Raw genomic sequence first — 14991 nt, forward strand, 5'->3', positions numbered from 1 at the left:
TGAGTTACTCCAATAGTTTGTGTCTGTCTTCGAGTTACACCATTAGTTTCACTTCCCTGCTCTCTCCCAATGCAAATATACCCCCCACAATTATTAATTTAATTTCACCTGCAATTTTTTATTGTATCTGCTTCAGGCAGTACAAACCAAAGCATAGCAACAAGCTGTGTGCATGTAAAAAAAAAAATCACTACTCAACTCTGATTCTTCCTTGCATCCAATTCTATTTATTCTGGTGAGTTTAGATTTTTTTAGATTTAGAGATACAGCACGGAAACAGGCCCTTCGGCCCACCGGGTCTGCATCGCCCAGCGATCCCCGCACACTAACACTATCCTACACACACTAGGGACATTTTTTACATTTACCCAGTCAATTAACCTACATACCTGTACGTCTTTGGAGTGTGGGAGGAAACCGAAGATCTCGGAGAAAACCCACGCAGGTCACGGGGAGAACGTACAAACTCCGTACAGACGGCGCCCGTAGTCAGGATCGAACCTGAGTCTCCGGCGCTGCATTCGCTGTAAGGCAGCAACTCTACCACTGCGCCACCGTGCCGCCCTCTTACATCTCTGCAGCAGACACAGCCTCCTCAGGTGAACTCTAAGAGAAGCCTTAAACTTTTAGAATTAATCACCAGTGTTTCAGTGGAATCAAGGGATATGGGGAGAAGTTGGGCACAGGTTACTGATTGTGGATGATCAGCCATGATCACAATGAATGGCGGTGCTGGCTCGAAGGGCCGAATGGCCTCCTCCTGCACCTATTTTCTATGTTTCTATGAGGGCAGGACACAGTTATACAGAGGGGCAGGAAGTCCAGGTGATCCTGACTCACAATAGTACTGTCGGAGAAAGGGTGGAGTTTATTGGAAGATGAGCTGTGAATTTGCGGACTGTGATTGGAACATCGTCAAGTTGTTGTAAAATTGTGGCCCCCACTGGTGCAAGTAAGGTAATCGCAGGTTCGACCTGTTGGCATCACCTTTGGAGTAGAGATGGTGTTAGCCGTATCTCTAAAGTTGCACAGTCTGTCCCAGACTGATGATGGCCACAGTTACACTAGGCTTTTGCAGAGATTCCTGGCTTAGTGCTGAAAGGTTATAAGTTCAACAGGCATGAGCAGAATTAGACTATTCAGCCCATCAAGTCTGCCCTGCCATTCAATCAAAGCTGATCTATCTTTCCCTCTCAATCCCATTCTCCAGCTTTCTCCCCATAACCTGTGACCCCCCCCTTATCAATCTCCGCTTTAAAAATACCCAATGATTTGGCCTCCACAACCATCTGTGGGGAGAGGGTGTCCTGGTGGATGAAGGTGAGGATTGGGGTCGGGGTGTTGTCCCAACAGATCTCAAATCTTTGGCCTCCTGGATCAAACCCCTGCACCCCAGGAGAAGTCCATCCCGTAAAACAGAACAGCCCTAATTGTCGTGATGAATTTGCCACTGGACAGTAACCTGCCAACTCACTAACAAGTGGAAGCTGGCTGTGAAGTGAAATAGTTTACCCCCCTTGGCACTCCACCACCCTGCTGGCATAGAGAGAAACCGCTGGAGCTACTCAGCAGGTTTGGAAGCTCCAGTGGAGAAAGAAACAGTTAACGTTTCGAGTCAATTACTTTTCATCATCTTCGACTATTTCTCTCTCCACAGATACTGCTGAATGTTTCTAGCATCGTCTGATTTTATTTTATTTCCAGCATTGTTTTGCATGTAAAGACCTCTGGCATATTTGATACTCTTACACCAACCCCCCCCCCCCCCCCCGCCAGCCTTGCCCATCCTCACCAGCCCTCACCCCCACCCCCCCCCCCCTCTTTATCCACTCAACAATCAACTTCATTCCCCTCCTCTCCTAACACCAACAATAAGGGTCACTTTGCCTTGCCATCGGCTCATGACATTTACTTCCCTCTTTTCCGAATCCAATAATCCGTGTGATCCTTTCTCCCACATCCAGCCATTTGGGAAAGACTTGCTGCTCCCTCCACCCCATTGGGATCACATCTCCAACTGTTGTGATCTCCACCACTCTGCTGATTACTACAAACTCATATGTCCCTCACATCCCACAGGATATTCCAGCATCCCAACACAAGTTCACAAGTTAGGCTATTCGGCCCATCGAGGCTACTGCGCCATTCAATCATGGCTGATCTCTGCCTCCTAATCCTATTTTCCTGCCTTCCCCTAATAACCTTGACACCCATTCTAATCAAGAATTTGTTTGACTCTGCCTTAAAAATATCCACTGATGGCCTTCACAGCCCTCTGTGGCAATGGGTTCCACAGATTAACTACCCTCTGACTAAAGAAGTTCCTCCTCACCTCCTTTCTAAAAGAGCACCCTTTACTTCTGAGGCAATGACCTCTGGTCCTTGACTCTCCCACCAGTGGAAACATCCTTTCCACATCTACACTATATGCCTTTCATTGTTCTGTAAGTTTCAATGAGGTCCCCCCTCACCCTTCTAAACTCCAGCGAGTAGAGGCCAAGTGCTGTCAAACGCTCATCATATGCTAACCCACTCATTGCATCTATTCCTCCCCGAAGCTGTCTATGCAGTAAGGTTGCTCTGAATGTGCATTCACTGCCAGTGATACTGAAAGAAGCCTGAAGGCATGTTTGTCTTGGACAACTGAATGGCAGTCTCTTCACTGATTCTCCGTGTGGTTGCAACTTGCTGTCCCCTGGAGTTTCCATTAGTCCACGTTGCACCTCGGAGCATGGGAGACCATGATATGCAAGAGTTGCCGGCGCCTCGACTCTGAACAACATCACTGTCAATCGCGAAACAGAACCAAAGGTCCTTTTGGTCTTCAGTTTATCGGCTAATCCATGCGCGAGTCTGCACGAGCTCCATAGCACAGGGACAGGAGAGGAAATCATCACTTAAGGCATTTAAAACCTCTTTATAATATTAACAACTGAAGAATGTTCTGTTAGTGATATGTTCTCCCAGGACTGTGCTTCAGTGTGTGTTAAATTACTTGATTTGGAGATCTTTGCCAAAGCCTTGGTTAATGTTTGACATACAGTATCATATCCATCTCTATTGGACAAACAATGTCCCTGACAGTCTCTGCAAAACCCATGTTAGTCCTGTCAGCCTCCGTGTAACACATGACTGCTCTGTCGGTCCCAGTACAATACTGTGCCCCTTCCACCCATCAACAACATGATGACCTTGTCCTTTTATAATAGCATCATTGTCCATCCTTGTATGATGCACGTTGGCCATGACGACTCTGTGCTGCACTATATGACCTTGTCAGTTCCTCACTATAAATCCCTGGTTCCGCCCATGGTATAAAGTGTACTTTCCACTGCAGGCCAATTGAAGTATTCAAATGCAACTCTTCAGTAATTACTTAAAAGGCCAAGAATAGTGCAGCACAAGAAATGGGTCCTTGAGTTGCATTAAGTCATGTCAGTGTTGAGGATGATATAGTGGAACTTCATCCAACACTGTACATTTAGCAGTGTCCATAGTCTGGAAATGCCAGCATATTACAGAGTAATTTAAGTGTCAACTATAGTTGGGTCATTTGTACTCTTGACTTTGAATTTGACTTGAGAAGACCCAAAGTCGTGGAGTAACTCAACGGATCAGGCAGCATCCCGAGAGAACATGGATAGGTGATGTTTCAGGTCGGGACCCTTCTTCAGAATTTGCCTTAAAGTTAATTTCAAGCAACAAGTTGACACTGTGTTAGTCTGCACATAACAAGTAGTTCTGACTTCAGTCACTGTCGGGCGGTTAGACCTGCGCATCCCTAACGGTGCTTTCTCTACTTCATAGCGGCAAACCCACTGTTGTGCTCGACGACCCGTTTCCACTGTAAGAATGGGAGGTGCATCGACAAGAGCTTTGTCTGTGATGGAGTGAATAACTGCCAGGACAACAGTGATGAAGATGACTGTGAGATCTCACCAGGTAAGGCAAGGCACTCCAGAGTCAGACCACGATATTCAGATTCACAAAACATTCCACAGCAGTCAACTTGGATGAGGTGGAGCAAGGCAGAAGTTTCACTTCTAGTTTTGCTCGTGTTGAAAAGCTCGTTACTTTCCATCTGATGACTGCATTGTTTATCTCTTTATTTCTCATCCCTCGGTATATTAACTCCATCCAGAGTCTGGAGCATGTGCAACCTGTGTAGTCTTTACAGTGTAAAGTCTACAGACTGAATAAAAAGCCTATGCAGATTCATGCCATCTATATGCAGACCGTGTGAGGTGTGTGCATGTGTAGATTAGTTTAGTTTACAGAAACAGCAGGGAAACAGGCCCTTCGGCTCATCGAGTCCGCACCGACCAATAATCCCCGCACGTTAACACTACCCTACACACACTAAGGACAATTTTACATTTATACCAAGCCAATTAACCCACAAACCCTGTACGTCTTTGGAGTGTGGAAGGAAATCGAAGATCTTGGAGCAAAACCCACACAGGTCACGGGGAGAACGTATAAACTCCGTACAGACAACACCCGTAGTCGGGATTGAACCCGGGTCTCCAGCACTGTAAGGCAGTGGCTCTACCGCTACGCCACTGTGCTGCCATTTGAAGCCCTTGTGGTTAACAGGCGGAGAGCCCATTCTGCGTATAAAGTCCGTAGGTCTATATGTACACAGGCCATGTAGTCTGACTACAGAATTGCTGCATGGTGCTTAAGGGTTTATCATAACAATGAATAACGATAGTCTTGTGCTGTAAGGGTTTATCATAACGATGAATTCTGTGTGTTGTGGCTGCATGCTGAGTGAAGATGTATCTTTTGATTAGATTAGTGCAGCTTGCTGCAACCTGCAGTCCTCTTTTGGCTTGGTATTTTCTTGCGGCGGACTCTTGCCTGTTAGATAATCAACAGGAACCAGCCTGATAACTACCAGAAATTAATTGCCTGGTCGGCTTTGCCAATGTTTAACAATGTCGATTGATTTCAACACAGTCGCAGCACTTAATTTTAGCCCTGACATCAGCAGATTTGTGAGTGCCCTGGTAAATCCTCTGGTTTGCGATCTCACGCACGGTTAGCCGACCTTGTTCTGCACATGGCCAGTTCAAAGAAAAAAATCTCATCATTTCTGCGTTCCAGGTATTGAGCTTGATTCCACAGTTGAACCTCTGTTTCCAACGTTGCAGATTTATGGCACAATTGAAATCAGGCCCAAGACCATGGCTGCTTTACTTATTTGTGCGGTCATTTTAACAACATAATTACACAGCTCCTCCCTCTCTGCTGTTGTTGATGAATATTTCATTGATGCACTTTTCCCTTTTACTTTTGGCAACAGCTACTTCCATTTCAAGTTTAAAATCTCAGGGTGTTTCACGTGTTATCAAGTAAAATTTGACACCGGCCGCATAAAGTGATGTTAAAAATGGTGATGGATGGTCGGTGAAAGGTGGTTCATTGTCAGTGTTCCCTGAAGGAGAGGAGTCAGAGGAGGTATTTGCAAGGAGTGCAGGTGGGCCTGGGGCTCAGCGAGGGAGTAAGTAAAACGAAAATGCGCAGGGGGCGGGAAGTTTTAGTGCAGAGATCCTGTGGACTTGCAAGCGTGAAGGAGATTACAGAGATAGAGAGGATAAGACCATGGAGAGATTTAACAAAAGGATGAGAGCTTCAGTGTTAATCCAGTCGACCACCAATGAGTAACAAAGTATTAAAGCAGATTAGCGTACCAAAGCCTTGCACCACAGCATCCCCATTTATCACCCGCTCCATCTGTCGGGGTGCCAGTGGGCAGTGAGAAGTCACCACACCTCAATGCCGGTTTAGATTTAGATTTAAAGATACAGCGCGGAAACAGGCCCTTCGGCCCACCGAGTCCGCGCCGCCCAGCGATCCCCGCACACTAACACTATCCTACACACACTAGGGACAATTTTTACATTTACCCAGTCAATTAACCTACAAACCCACGCAGGTCACGGGGAGAACGTACAAACTCTGTACAGACAGCGCCCATAGTCAGGATCGAACCTGAGTTTCCGGCGCTGCATTCACTGTAAGGCAGCACGTTTTTAGTGGTTGGGTATTTGTAACTGTGTGGTGCCTTGCAATAAGCGGGGCAAATCCTTTGACCGCAGTAGCAAATCCCAACTGGCAGGGCAGCACCGTGGTGCAACGGTAGAGTTGCTGCCTAATAGCGCCAGGAATACGGATTCAATCCTGCCTACGGGCGCTGTCTGCACGGAGTTTGTACGTTCTCCCTGTGACCACGTGAGAGTCTCTGGGAGCCCTGGTTTCCTCCCACACTCCAGAGACCAATAGGTTTTGTTGGCTAATTGGCTTGGTAAAATTGCAAATTGTCCCTAGCGTGTGTAGGATAGTGACAGAGATTGCTGGTCGGCATGAACTCGGTGGGCTGAAGGGCCTGTTTCCAAGCTGAATCTTTAAATTAAACTAAAACTCAAAATCACTCTGACTTGAGTATCTGCAGGCCATTAATTTATTTAGACCTTGCTATCATATCAATGTACTTGATGGCTCTGTGGCATAGTTTGGTTCCGGCCCGGTTCTGGCTGCCTGCTTCTTTAAGGATCGTTGCTTTAATTGTGCACAGGCCGGGCTTGCAGCGGCCAGGCGATGTTAGTTGTCCACACAATGAATCCTATTTTGGTGCTGGGTTACAGTGTCGGTTAATCCGCTGAGAGAACAGAAATCCTTTCTGGCATCGAATTACGCTGAGGAGCAGAGAATCGGTTTTAATCAGTCAGTTGCCGTGGCAACCGCTGTTTAGCTGTCCTGGGCCTCTGCCCGCTTCCCAGCCCAACCCGTCAGCCCCAAGGACCCCTGTGAATTCCGTTGCTTCACTAAAGCTGCCAGATTGGGTCAGCACAGACCCCAGGCGTTGTGAGGGAACGCCTCCCAGTCAGTGATACGGAGGGGTACGGTTGGCTGGGGCTTGTCTCGCTCCAACTGGAGATGCCCACATGGTGCCCAGAGCCACCAGTCGGAGTTGTTCCTCGTAAAAGGCCACCTAAGGTGATGGGCCCCCAGCCCCCAACACAACTTCAACAAAATTGCATTTCAGAAGACTGTTCGACTTTCGTAATAGAGTTCAGCCTGAGGTTAGCTGACTCACAAAAGGACAGCAGAAGGTATAAGTCTGATAATAATGAGATTAAAACCCCCCCTGACTTGCAGGTAATTATGACCAGCATCATCTGAGGTTTGCCTGAGGTCTATAATTAGCTCAATGCAGCCATCAGGTTTGCTGCTGTGCTGTGTGCACTCAACAAGACGTATCTCCTCAATTCTTACCAGCTATTTTGCCCAAATTTCACAAATATCACCAAAGAAGAGAAGCAGACACCTTTTACTCATATTTTAGGATGTGGGCATCTCTGCCAAGGCCGGCATTTATCGCCCATCACTCATTCACTTTGAAAAGGTGGGAGTGAGCTGACTCCCCGAACCACTGCATTGCTTCCCGCAGAATCATGCAGCACAGAAACGAGCCCTTTTGGCCTAGCCCGGATCCCTCAGCGCCATTTTGCTCCACCATCCCTCTGTCTCCAGGCCTATCTGCGCTAGTGCCAATCGCCTGCATTAGAGAGGTGTTGACTTGACACCATGCTTCCAAGCTTCTCATTGTTGTTTGGGAGCTGGTCCACTAGTAAATCATCCCACTAGGCTGAGTTGTCCCAGGTGACATTGAACTTCAATTCAGTTTAGTTTATTGTCACGTGTACTGAGGGACAGTGAAAAGCTTTTGTTGCGCGCTAACCAGCCAGCGGAAAGACAACACATGATTTCAATTGAGCCATTCTCAGTGTACAGATACATGATACGGGAATAGCGTTTAGTGCAAGGTAAAGCCAGTAAACTCTCCAATCAAAGAAAGTCTGAGGGTCGCCGATGAGGTAGTTATTAGTTCAGAAGAGTTGGAACTGCACTCATTCAGGCAAGTGAAGAGTATTCCATTGCTCTCCTGACTTGTGCCTTGTGGATAGAGGAAAGGCTTTTGATTGTCAAGAAGCAGATCATTTATGTGGCTGATCAGTTGGATTTCTAATCAGTGATGGACCAAAGCATGTTAATGGTGAGATGTTTAACATTGAACCCCACTATTTCTCTCTTATTGAATTAGGCCATTTGGCCCATTGAATCTATTCCGCCATTCAATTATGGCTGATCTATCTTTCCCACTCAAACCCCATTCTCCTGCTGTCTCCCCATAACATTTGACACACTTACTAATCACGAACCTGTCAATCTCCACTTTAAAAATACTCTTGTTTAAAAAGGATGTGGGCAACAGAGGTTTTGATGAACTTGCGTAAAGAAATAGGCAGAAGGGACTGGGGAGCAAAAGGGCGAAGTTTTGCAATGGGAAACTGATTGGCTTTGTGTGTAATGATGTGAGGCTATTAGACGGTTGAATGAATTGGACTATATCTCAGACAGTAGAGGGGATTTTGAGGCAGGCAATGGAGAGTCATCCACAGTAGTTTTTGTTTCCTCACAGTATTGCCTTAGTTTGGTTTAGAGATACAGCGTGGAAACAGGCCCTTCGGCCCACTGAGTCCATGCCACCCAGCGATCCTCACACACTAGCACTATCCTACACACACCAGGGACAATTTACAATCTTTACCAAAGCCAATTAACCTACAAACCTGTACGTCTTTGGAATGTGGGAGGAATTCAGAGCAGCCGGAGAAATCCCATGCGGTCACAGGAAGAAAGTACAAACCCCGTACAGACAGCACCCGTAGTCAGGATCGAACACGGGTCTCTGGTGCTGTAAAGCAGCAACTCTATCGCTGAGCAACCATGTCATCCTGGAAGAGTTGCTTAGGCTACAGTCAAATAAGTATGAATGGGTCTGGGTGAGAATAGTCACACTGAACAAGAGAACAGATGACCTACTTGCCTTAATATGAAGGACAAATGGACCAAGAACTGATGGCCCTGGTGCTAAGGTGATACATTTTGCCTGGCATTTTGTCTGCCTGAATGGATAACCCAGCCTGACATGCAGAACAAACACTCTGGTCCGATGTTATCTGCTTTGTCTTTCTAATATTTCTTCATCAATTTGATAGGAAGGAAGGAAGGTTAAGTATTACGTAGTGCTCTCTGTTCAGTGTTCCTTCATGTACTTGGCCCAAGTGTAGCTGCTTTGCTGGAAAGTAGAGACCAAAGTCTCTGCTTAATCGGTTTATGTAGGTGTAACTTCCAAATGTCTAAGCGCTCTTTTCTCCCAGCGATGGTTCGCATATTCTCCCCGCCTCGGAGACTAAGCTCTGCAAGCATTTCTAGAAGCCCACTGATCTCCACGCAGGTATTCTCCTGGCCACAAGGCTAATCTGTTTGCAGATTCATTACGTTTTAAAAATCTTCCCAGCACTTTTCTCTGGAGAGCGAGATTGAACCTGGGGGTATGCAGGAATCAGCACGCTTATCCACTTGTTCACAATCAGGCTGCAGCCGAACAATGTGCTGCGAAACACACCAGCCCCTTCCACACAAACTCTCACACAAAGTTCAATGCTGCTGTCCAGGGGTTAATCTTGCAAGGTTTGCGTGTTTACCCGAATCACATTGCATTCTTAGCTGGCACCATGGATACAATGCTACTGCATCTTGTAAGATTAAAACCTCTGAGAATTACCGTACCAGGATTGTAAGTGCGTAGTGAGTGCGAGATAAATTTGCTACCATAAAGCAGGAATAATTCTGACTGGACACCAATGTAAAATGAGTATTTCTGGATCAGCCTGTTGTTGCAGTTCTTAATGTGTAGGTAACGCTAATAATGCCCACTTGAGCACTGTTGCCAATACCTGAATCACACCCGATATACTTTGTAAAGCACTTACTGCCAAACGGACTGGTGAACCCATTCACAGATTGGGGTAATTCTGACAGTAATTAAAATAATTGATAACGGACTGGCAGCTCCATTTAGTGCCAGTTTTTTGTTTGGTTGTTGGTGTATTGTACACAGCATGTGCAGAAACTCAACGTGATCAACTCTTTAACAGAGTGGTGGGATTTTTACTGTCATGAAAGTAAAACAACGGTGTTGTTACCAGGAGTGAATAACCCACCCAGTGAAGAATCCGTCTGAGTTTTGAGAGGGGAAAGTTGACCAGTTCAGAATTTAATAAACCAGATTTTTATTTTCCAAAAAAATACTTTATTCATAATATCCACAGTAAATACAAGTGAAACACCTTGCCTCGTTCATTGTACCAAGCAAGTTGTGTGTTTCCTTATAATACTTTGTATCAGTGAAGTTTCTAAGAGGCTGTTATACAGGACCAACCCCATCAGTGTCCAGTGGTGCAGGACCTTAGACCGTGAGCCTTCCACAGCGTTAGACTGTGTTTGCAGTGGATGCACCAAGCTCCAGTGCATTCCACAGCATGTACTCCTGCGCCTTTAAGCCAGCAAAGTTCTCCCCTTTATTACCGACCTGCTGTGTGATGTTCAGCCAGCTTTATCATGCCCAGAAGTGCTCGCTCTCCACAGCTCTGTGTAGCTTCCAATGCAGGCGGATAAATCTAGTTAAACAAGGCCGAGTTAGTGCCTTGCTGTGCGCCAGCCTCATCGTTATTCTGAGCTGGTGGTTGTTTTCTCACCAGTAGGGCCCACTTCACAGGAGGAACTGAAAAGGTATCATTGTTCCTTTAAGATAAAGAGAGAGCAGACTCTTCTTCGTCAGTGGGAGGCACCTCTGGGTACATCAATACACCATCACATCAGACTGTTTCAGGGGTCTTAGACAGAATGTGTATGATAATGAATTTGTCCGGAATGTTAAAATGGTTGCAATCATTAACTATTTGCCTATAGGTACATGTATTTTGTACTCGCCATTGATCTGTGCGTCTATTATAATATACTCTATAATTAATCTAGAATTGATGGCTGACTTTGTTCAGAAATAACATCATGTCTCGTGCAAATACTCCCTTTGAACCTACCATCGCAAATTCCATGCTTATGAGTCCAAGCCAACCCTAACCCTAAATAAATTAGAGCCATCAAACTGCACATAACTGATCCCAGCCTTCCAAGCCAGCAACCACCCTCTCAGTACAAAGCATGATGGCTCCTTCAACATCATCTTTTAAACAAACTCTCAAATATAACCCTTGTCTGTGTGCAGAAAGGCAAAGTGAATTCGGACAAAAGAAATTAGATCACGTGCTGGATCCAAGTGGTAGTTAGCACATTGTGAGGTTAATAATCTTGGCTGATGAGAAGGACAAACACTGGAGGGGTAACAGTTCTGCCACCCACTAACTGAAACCCGAACCTTAACTCTTATTCGCCAGCCGGCACTGGGTGGCACGGTGGCGCAGTGGTCGAGTTGCTGCCATACAGCACCGGAGACCTGGGTTCGATCCTGACTATGAACGCTTGTCTGCACGGAGTTTGCATGTTCACCCCGTGACCTGCGTGGGTTTTCTAAGAAATCTTCGGTTTCCTCCCACACTCCAAAGACGTACAGGTTTGTAGGTTAATTGGCTTGGTATAAATGTAAGAAAGGAGCGCAGAAACTTCAACAGACCAGAGACCACGCACAAATATGACCTTTGCGACAGAGACTGTCACACCCGCGTTGGTCTCTTCAGCCACAAACAATGCTGCTCTAGCCGAGGTGTGGAGCAAGCAGCCAACTAGGATGCATCACCCATGGGCAGCCATGACCGAGGGGGGCCTAAGCTAAGCTAAGCTAAATGTAAACATAATCATCCTGATTGTGTGTAGGGTAGTGTTAATGTGCGGGGATCGCTGGTCGGTGTGGACCCGGTGGGCCGAAGGGCCTGTTTCCGCGCTGTATCTTTAAACTAAACTAAACTAAACTAAGCACACAAATGGAAGTGATCAGTTGCAGAGAGGGGGGACATGGCAGAGATCATAACAGAAGATCGCCCGGCATAGTCAGTGACTCCTCCACTGAGCCAGGAACTTGGGCCAGTGGGTGGTAGTGGTGGGTACAATCCCATCTTGACCCCGTGCTAGAAGGATGAGAGAAATCCACCTGGTACACGCTCTGGCATCGAGCATCACAGCTTGGTTTGGGAACCGCTCCATCCCAGACCGCAAAGAAAATTGCAGCAAATTGTGGGCGCAGCCCAGACCATCACACCAAGCAACCTCCCATCTATTGACTCCATTTATACCACACGCTACCTCGGCAAGGCCAGCAGCATAATCAAGGACAAGTCGCACCCTGGCCACTCCCTCTTCTCCCCTCTTCCCTCTCCTATCAGGCAAAAGGTATAGAAGTGTGAAAACGCACACCTCCAGATTCAGGAACAGTTTCTTTCCAGCTGTGATCAAGCAACTGAATCATCCTACCACAACTAGAGAGCAGTCCTGAGCTGTCATATCTACATGGTGAAACCAAAATGTACAAAAATGGCCTTTCATAAAATCTGACAGTGTGCACTTTAACCTCGTGTGATTTTTTTCTATTACAAATCTCAAATTGTGGAGCACAGAGGCAAATAAATAAATGATGGGTCTTTGTCCCAAACATTATGGAGGGCACTGTAACTACCTCAATGGAGACCCTCGCACTATCTTTGATCAGACTTTACTGGCTTTACCTTGCACCACACTGTAAATGGCTCGGTTGTAATCATGTATTGTGTTTTCGCTGACTGGTTAGCACACAACAAAACCTTTTCACGGTACCTCAGTACACGTGACAATAAACTAAACCGAACTGAACTGACTAGCTCCTGAACCAGATGTCAGCATTCCGTAGCACAGTCTAAGAACAACCCTCCTCTTAAAGCAGGTGAGAGAAATACTGATTGGTCACTAAGTAAGGCAGTGGGATTTGAGGGGATTGTTCTGAGAGCCGGCATAGGCTCAATGGGCTGAATGGCCTCCTTCTCTGTTGTTAAGAAGCATGAAAGAGGTACACACCCTTGGTCAGGAACAATGATCTACTTCTTGATCAAATTCAAATGGTTTTGCTGCTGAGCCAGTGTATGTGAGCAGGGAGATTAGCAGACTCCAGAACTGCCAGGAAGTGCCGGGACATGAGGCAGGATGTGTGGAGTTTTCCTGTTTGGGCAGCAAGGCGTAAAGGGTTAGAACAAAACGTGAACACAGATGGAAGTGGTTGCGTGTCTTTTCTTTGGTCGCTTTTGAGATTGACTGATCGAGGTCCCCCTTGTGTCGGCTGAGGCACAGCTGGGCAGCAGATATGGGGAATTAGAGCAACGGAGAGGTCAAGATGGGTTCACAGGAGAACCTGTATTTTATCAACTGGATCAGCTAGTCCTGGTTGCACGCTGGAAATTATCTTTTGATGCTGTTGAAAGAGTTAAAGTAATTACAAAAGGAATAGGTCACAAAATGGATGCCTGCTTCCTCTTGCACAGTGTAAATTGCTTAGCTGAGCAATTTACACTGTCACTCCTCAGCCTCCAGACTTACCTTGTTAATTGTGCTACACTTTGGGTGAGGCTTGAACCCGAGGCGCCACTTGTTTTTTCTTTAATTTTGGGTGGATATAGAAAAGGCTATTGCATTTCACGACAAACATAGTGTTTTGGCCAACATTCCAGTTGTGACAATTCAAAAGTAACTAGTTGCTGTCCCCACTACTGCGGTTGTCAAAGTAGTTTACTCTCTGCTGACACAACTGCATAACCGCAGGAATAAAACTGATTAATGAACACGTTAACCTGCAATAGGCTTGGTGGTAAATTCTAAACGTTAAAATGCAAGGAATATTTCACCAGATTATCAAATCTCTGATATTGCATTGCTAAATCAGTGGATGTGTCCTCAGCCTTTGTCGACACCTCCAGGCAAAGATGAAAGATAAACATAAGAGTTAGGAGCAGCAGTCGGCCACTCGGCCCCCTCAAGCCTGTTCTACCACTCAATAAAATACGTGATACTCAGGTTCGATCCTGACTACGGGCGCCATCTGTACGGAGTTTGTACGTTCTCCCCGTGACCTGCGTGGGTTTTCTCCGAGATCTTCGGTTTCCTCCCACACTCCAAAGACGTACAGGTATGTAGGTTAATTGGCTGGGCAAATGTAAAAAATTGTCCCTAGTGTGTGTAGGATAGTGTTAATGTGCGGGGATCGCTGGGCGGCGCGGACCCAGTGGGCCGAAGGGCCTGTTTTCGCGCTGTATCTCTAAATCTAAAAATAAATCTAAAATAAAATCATGGCCCATCAGATTGCAACCTTGGTTCTACATTCTCGTCTAACCCAGGTAACCTTTAATGCCACATTGTGTTTTAAGGCATCTATCTATCCCTTTAAAAAAAATGCAAAGATTCTGCTCCCACCTTACTTCTGAGGACGAGAGTTCTGTAAATTCATGATCTTCTGCAGACCAGCAAACAGCGCAGCACGTCATTTTCGACTGCGCTGTCTTCCGCCCCCCCTGGTGGAGGGGTAGACCTCACGGCCCTCGACAACGCCTGGTGGGCGTTACATTACTTCTGCTGCCTCAAACGCAAGAAGAGGATGATCTTCTGAAAGAAGTAGAAGATGTTATACCTGTGTCTTAATTGGGCAACCTCGTAATTTTAAAACCGTGGTCTCTGGCATTAGATTCTCCGACAAGAGGAAACATCCTCTCCATATTCACCTCGTTGAGAGTGACCCACCTCCACAACTAAGGAAGGAACAAGCGTCAGAATAGCAAGAGATAAGCAGGAGTATAATATCATAGTTTTTGCCTGTACTTATGCTCTCTTCATGGACAGTGTTACTTATTGTGCCATAAATAAAAGTAGCTGAAATGGCACAACGGCACAGCACAGAAACAGGCCATTCAGCCCAAAAGGTCTGCACTGTTGCTCAATACAAACCCTCACTCACTATCTACATCTAATAGTTCAGCATTCTAATTCATGTTTGTATTAAACTCCAGCCACTTTGGATCAAACTGAGCCTGTGTGCATAATTTTGTCCAACTGTGCCCTGCATTGTAAATATAACAATCTCAAACATCTATTGGTCCATTGAGGATG

General features: G+C 46.1%; 1 protein-coding gene across 1 annotated transcript in view; it reads left to right on the forward strand.

Moving 5' to 3' along the window:
- ldlrad3 (low density lipoprotein receptor class A domain containing 3) overlaps window positions 1-14991 on the forward strand; it is a 100956-nt gene that overhangs the window by 57722 nt on the left and 28243 nt on the right. Inside the window, exon 4 of the mRNA XM_078415081.1 lies at window positions 3808-3942. Within this exon, the coding sequence (XP_078271207.1) occupies window positions 3808-3942 (135 nt within the window). The remainder of the gene's footprint in view (window positions 1-3807; window positions 3943-14991) is intronic.

The sequence above is a fragment of the Rhinoraja longicauda genome, chromosome 18 (assembly GCF_053455715.1).
Source record: "Rhinoraja longicauda isolate Sanriku21f chromosome 18, sRhiLon1.1, whole genome shotgun sequence".
NCBI lineage: Eukaryota > Metazoa > Chordata > Chondrichthyes > Rajiformes > Arhynchobatidae > Rhinoraja > Rhinoraja longicauda.